The sequence below is a fragment of the Guyanagaster necrorhizus genome, assembly GCF_019112545.1.
Source record: "Guyanagaster necrorhizus MCA 3950 unplaced genomic scaffold BT62scaffold_40, whole genome shotgun sequence".
In the NCBI taxonomy this organism is placed as follows: Eukaryota; Fungi; Basidiomycota; class Agaricomycetes; order Agaricales; family Physalacriaceae; genus Guyanagaster; species Guyanagaster necrorhizus.
In genome coordinates, this window is record NW_025064919.1 from 341336 (window position 1) to 347636 (window position 6301).

Consider the following 6301-nt stretch of genomic DNA (forward strand, 5'->3'; position numbering starts at 1 on the left):
GCCTTGGGCCTTGACATGGAGATCATCGCTGTTCATGCTGAGGGTCCCGCAGGGAGAATCAGGGCCTTCAACAAAGGCCTTTAGCTGGTATTCTCTAAGTAGTGCTTATGGAACTGGAGACTGGGTGTCACTTGACATGAGAGGATATGAATATTATCATCTTCCATATGTCGCCTTCTTTTCGTTAGCTTACTAGAAGTCATTGAGTCTTCTCTTCCAGATCTTGTCCCCCTCCCAATCTTATCACACGTCCTAGCCCTCTTTGAGGTCAGAAAGACCTTCTCGGAAGTTCAAGCAGGCTTTTGGTGTACATGGCTCTCCGATTTCCCTTCATTTTTGATTGACTCTGGTATGACAGATCCTCACGCTATGGCAATCTACCATGTCCATGGCACCAGCATGCCCTGCGGTGTTCTAATACTTGGCTCAAGGCCTTCGGTTGTGTCCACGCACAACTGAAGGAGCAGTTGTTTCCCCAAAATGGCATACATGGGGCTTCAGTGTAGCTGTATATATGCGACTATTTGCGGCTCTTCAACTTGATCCCTTGGAGGTGGCTGGTTTTTGATTACGACCTGATTCTGGAGTGTTCACGATGCTTGCTCTCAGACCACCAGTATGCATCCATTTTCTAGTTTGCTCTATTGATAATCACTTTAGCAGCCTGCGATCCGGATCAACAACATGCTTTCTATTGGTCTAGTCGGGCATCATCGATCTGTGACGTGATGGAGCAACGATAAGTACTCATTCGTTTCTCAGAGCGCAAGGATATTTGATATCGAAAATCTGGGCTGGGAATCAACTCACCTTTCTTGCAAACTCAATGGATTTGCAACATTCAGTATCAGAGTATAACAGTGTCCGATCCATCATCAAGTCAATTGTGATATGAAATCAGCCTTGTACATCGTCCTTTGTGAAGGAGTGATAAGGTGAATTCAATTCTGATGTATTCGCATGTTTTGCAGATTTGCATGTTCCCAAAGCATGGATCACAAAGGATGACATTGATTCACTGGCGTCTACAACATTGTTTGCATGAAGACTTCGCAGCAACACGTAGAAATCGACCTGTAAGTTGCAACACCGATCTGCCTCGATGCAAATATGCCTTGGTTCTGCACTCCCTTGACTGCATATCCATCCCAGCCTGGAAAATGGGAAACAGTATGTATTGTTAGTCCGTTTCATTTCGAATACTCATCTCAACCATGTTAGCGTCGTCCAAATTATTATACCAATTACTATGCAGCTTTGTGGTTTCGATTTGGAATCGCATGTGCTCTGTCCTTTCGACTGCCCTGACAATGGCAGACTCATCTCCCGATGAAGCATCCGAGCTTGACGAGAATCAGACTGCAAACATACCATCCGAGTCTCAAGAGGTAATATTACACCAGAAAGCAGTTCTACTGAAGATGATGATCCTATTGTGCAGGATATCGTGCAGTCGTCCTTCAGCTTCCATCCAGAACGACTCTCTGAATTATCAATTGTGGGGTCTGCTACAGCCATGATTAACAACCATCCGGCCGGTGATATTGCACATAGTAGCGATGCATTCCCCAGTCCTGGTGATTATGAATTTCACTTGCTGGTGAGAATGTCGAGGGTAAGTAAATTAACCGAACTGAACACAAGTTTATAACACATTTCTCTACTTCCGCAGTGTTATAGAACCTTTCTCACTTCCTATACTAAGGCAGGCCAAGACAAATAGTCAATCAAAATTCCATTGCAATAGGCTTACACTGGGACAAAACCTGCTATACCATCCTCCCTTGGCGACACACCCTCTGCTACTCTTGGTGTTCAGGGCATCTTAGATGAACTGAATGCCACACTCAGAATGTCATGCATCCTGGACATACTGACCCTCTCTTCCTTTCTTAAACACTGCATCAAGAGTGACTATGACTTTGGCACTGCATATGGCCACCTCCATTGGGCATGGGAGAATGATATTTATCCTGAGCAGCCACATGAGTGGACCATCCAAGATAGATTATGCAGAAGTGGAGATTGGGACCAGGAGGAGTGACAAGGAGCACTCATAGGGAACCGGATTGTCAATGTGTGGTTGCCTCCTTGATGCATCTGGGATCTTTGTGCTAATTGGGTGGTACCATGGTGGAGCATCAGAGGGAATATTAACAACTGGCCTTGTCTGATATTGCATGCATGGGTAGATGTGAAGGATTGCATTGATGTTTGGATGGCCATTAATGGGAAGGAATGGCCCATACGGATCCCAAAAGACATCAGCCTTGACCTCATCTGGATCAAGATGCTGAATCTGGGAGCGGAATATGCATGGTTGGATGTCCTCTGTTATAGACAGGAGGGTGGGCCAAGGGATGATCTGCATGTGGAAGAGTGGAAGTTCAACATGCACACACTCAGATGCATGTATAACAAGATTCAAGCAAGACCAAAGGTGGTGATCTACCTGAGCAGGCTAGGGTGCCCTCTGAGCTTGAAGGAGGGTGATTTACAGTGTGATCAGTGTTGGTTTAGGCATGCACAGACACTACAGGAGATCAGGGACTGATAGGATCATAGCTGGGGATACACCTGACAGACCACTGCACCATGTCAAGTGAATAGAAAAGAGGGAAAACTCCAAGGGGGAGATGCTGAAGGGCTTTCACTTGTATCTGAGGTCCTTTGAGCAAGAGCAACATCAGTATCTGCATATGATTCAAGAATCTGTGCAGATCCACCTAGATGGAATGGATAGGCTGATAACTATAAAAGCCAGCCACTTGGCCAGTCATTGATGGCATAAATGTGCATGGACACTGAAGGAAATTGACAATGAGAAGAAGAAGATTGTTGAGGGAGATACACCCAATGGCCTGCTGCATGTCAAGCCAATGGATGGGAGGAACTATGAAGACGAGGAGATACTAGCAAAGTTTCATGAACAGCTGGAGTTGCTGAACAGTGAATGAGGTTGTTTGGCTCGCTTGCGAGCATGCAGAAGCAGGTGTCGACCAACCCAGGAGAAAAAGTTGCAGCCTTAGCATTTTGTCTACTGTTCAATAAGTTACCAGCATATGATGGGAATCAGCTGCATGAGGATGCATGGAATGGCCCTACAAATACAATGAATGTATGGCAACAATCTGGACTGTTCTTCCTCTATCCTGAACTGGGAAGCACAAGCAAGAAATGGAGACCATCCTGGGACCAAGTCATGACATGGCCTCTACCAGCAGATAGTAGGTCTTTGGTGGTGCTTAACTGTGATGACAAGGCAGATGTTGACTAGTACAATGCATTCTGTATTGGAAAGGCATTTGTATGGGGATTGTCTGTGGGATGCATGGAAGGGGGTGATCAACATGGAGAGTTGATTGTCAAAGATGCATATGGGTCGACACATATGTTCACAATCATTGCCACCCACCAGTACCCAATACCTGAAGACATGTATGCACTGCTTGGTAGCTATAGCAAGCTGTTGAAGTCCAACAGTGCCATGCAATATTGGGTTGTTGGATGACTACTGCCAGAGCAGAGGTTTGAGAAACTGTCAGTGTTCAGAATGACTGACTGGGATGAGATTGTGAGGCTGGAGATCATAAAGAAGAATGCTAAGACTTATCTTCTTTGATAGGGTGTGGCTTCTTAGAGTCTTAGTCCTGTTGTATGCTCATGACATGCAATGCTACTGTGGACACTGCAGTGTAATGTTACATATCTATATATCTAAATACCTACTTATCTTTTAGTCATACAGAAGCATTAGAGGGAAGAGATGTAAACTCTGGGATGTAACTCATCCTAGGTATATCATTATTAGCATTTCAGCATTGCACTAGGAAGTTAATTGTGAGCAATGAGCATTTGGAGAACATTGCCAAGGAAAAGGATCTGAGGGCTCGAATTTGGAATATTTGCTGGTATCTGATGCCAGTATTTTTTTATCATGCCATCTACAGCTGTGCTAGATATGTAGTATTGTTATGAAGGAAATGATGAAATCATGCACTGCCTTTCTCCATGAATATTTTTTGCTGGAGGTCAGGTTATGAAATGAGCAGTAAAGAATTTTGATTTATTCACAGACTGAGATGTAGCATATTGGAGGTTACGAAGATATGTGGTGAGAAAACAATGTGGATGTGGATGACTCTGAAAGCTGTGAATGGAACACCAAAGCAAATGCCTAATCCTGACCCACTTTTTTCTTCTTTCACCACCACCATGTCTTCTCCGATTTTCTGGTATCATCTCGTTCATGCAGTCCTCACTGTCCATATTTCAGATATACCAGAACCTTCAAGATCTCAGCATGATAGTGTGATAGGATCTGTTTATGGCCCTGGAACAAAAGTGTGAGGTAGCTCAAGGCCGTTGTTTTTTTAAATTATGGCTAACCCTCTTTCTCAGAATGATGCAGAATCCTTTGGTCCACTATCACAGACGTCAAATATACCAACAGAAAAGTCTTACTCGAGGCCACAAAGCCCTTCTGAAGACAGTCATTGTGCTCCCTTGGAATCTCACTTGTTCTTATTTACCTCAGTGCAGGCAAATCGAGAAGCATGGACAAGCATGTGTGGTATATCGGTACACTTATCACAAGGAGACTGTATTTTTGCATGTCTTGAAAATATTGAACAACCAAGAAAGATATGATTAGCATAGTGGAGAACATGATAGAGACACCATAATTCAATAGTATGTTTTTCTTTCATCTTTCTCTAAGCTTTTGTTGAAGGTATTATTCAGAAGGTTGACTACCACTGGAAAAAAGAGATGTTTGTAGGCCCTGGTGATCTGGATGCAGTTGGTATCATTTGCATACATGATATCATTAATGAAAAATTGAGTATTTCTTTCTGACGTCAGATTCACAAGAGTGTAAAGGTGTGTGACCCATCATCAAGTCAGTTTTATATCATCCTTTGTGAAGGAGTGACAGGATCTCCACATTGCAGATATCAGTATTCCTAGGGGTTGAAACATGCGGGATAATATAAATATGCGAGCAGAGAAGATGAGGAAACAGAATCTCTGAAGAGTCTCCAGAGTGACTTGTACCAAATTATATTTTGGTCCACATTGCCATCATCAGCTCACTTCTGAATGTGTGCAGTATGTGCTGTGCCGATTAAACATGCATATGGTACAAGCCCAGATCATGGTAGTTGTCATTAAATCATGTATCTGCTGACACTCAAAGCTGTGATGATTTATGTTCGCAGGTGCAAAGCGAACAAGATAGCTGACAGGTTGAGAGAAAGAAGTAGTGGGATGGTCTTTTGAGACTGGTCTAGCCAGCCTATGAATGGGTAATGACATTCGACACAGTGAGATGGTGTTGTCCAGGGCTTCTAATGCGCATGATATATAGCCAACTATAATTGATCATCATGCAGCTAGGTTCAGAGCCGATAGGTGCTTGGTACCTCGTACTCGGAATGAAATCTGGTTACAGATGGTCCCAGTTCTGAAATGCAAGCATGTTAATAGACAAGTTAACATTGGCTACCGAAATGATGAGTACAGGTTCTGTATTTTAGCCCCAAGTGTTGTCCAACCTTAACTGGTCTGCAGCATGAATCAACATTTATTTGCTTCGTACATGCATGGAGATGGGAAATGCAGAGAAAATGAGTCAGGTTGCCACCACTAGGAAAATTAAAAAACAATATCAGCGAAATTTAGCTTCGTTCAATGATGTACACATTGCTGAACAAAGACATCACATGCATTAAGAATATGCATGACTTCATCTGCTGTCAATTGGGAATGATCCTGAAAAGAAATGATGATGCTAGTTCACACTAATGTGTGCAGCTATTCATGTCAGTATCATATGGATGCCAGTCAAATTGGGGGCCAGATGTATCATTTGCTTTAATATGGACTATGCATGCCAACACATATTTCCATGGCTTGCCGATCTGCACAAAAGATGTGCCGATGAGCCAAAATGACTGTGTTGGTACCATCAGCGTACCGACATCTCCAGGGAAGAGTAGACATGTGAATCATGATGTCTCAACATTGTAGAGACTATTCCTGTTCAATGCTGGTCCACTGCATTGAGATGGACGGGAATATATTTCAATGATTATTGCCGGGAAGTCTCTCAGGTGAGGAAAGTAGGTTGAAGGTAGTACAAAGGTCAGCCCTGCAGCTGCGTCAAATGTCATTATTGGAAAGGGCTTATTGTGGATGGAACACCACATCATCCTCTTGCGAGGGCTCATAGGCACTACTGCACTGGTGATTTCACAATGGATCTTAAGCATCAATGGACCATGGTGCCTGCTTCATAGGT

At 43.4% G+C, this 6301-nt stretch overlaps 3 protein-coding genes across 3 annotated transcripts; all 3 read left to right on the forward strand.

The window, feature by feature from the left end:
- Nucleotides 1-1041: 1041 nt before the first annotated feature.
- On the forward strand, nucleotides 1042-2554 carry BT62DRAFT_923507 (uncharacterized protein; the record flags this gene model as incomplete). Its single annotated transcript, XM_043184525.1, has 6 exons — nucleotides 1042-1076; nucleotides 1153-1170; nucleotides 1256-1388; nucleotides 1442-1615; nucleotides 1748-2018; nucleotides 2193-2554. 6 exons carry the CDS (start codon nucleotides 1042-1044, stop codon nucleotides 2552-2554), a joined length of 993 nt encoding a protein of 330 aa, XP_043034790.1.
- A 426-nt stretch (nucleotides 2555-2980) lies between these two features.
- On the forward strand, nucleotides 2981-3587 carry BT62DRAFT_1046363 (uncharacterized protein; the record flags this gene model as incomplete). The annotated part of the gene is made up of 2 exons (XM_043178482.1): nucleotides 2981-3227; nucleotides 3339-3587. 2 exons carry the CDS (start codon nucleotides 2981-2983, stop codon nucleotides 3509-3511), a joined length of 420 nt encoding a protein of 139 aa, XP_043034791.1. The 3' UTR covers nucleotides 3512-3587.
- A 587-nt stretch (nucleotides 3588-4174) lies between these two features.
- BT62DRAFT_937318 (uncharacterized protein) lies at nucleotides 4175-5057 on the forward strand. Its single transcript, XM_043187295.1, has 3 exons — nucleotides 4175-4344; nucleotides 4744-4800; nucleotides 4882-5057. The coding sequence occupies exons 1-3, from the start codon at nucleotides 4216-4218 to the stop codon at nucleotides 4966-4968; spliced, it is 273 nt and encodes a 90-aa protein (XP_043034792.1). The 5' UTR covers nucleotides 4175-4215; the 3' UTR covers nucleotides 4969-5057.
- Nucleotides 5058-6301: the final 1244 nt, after the last annotated feature.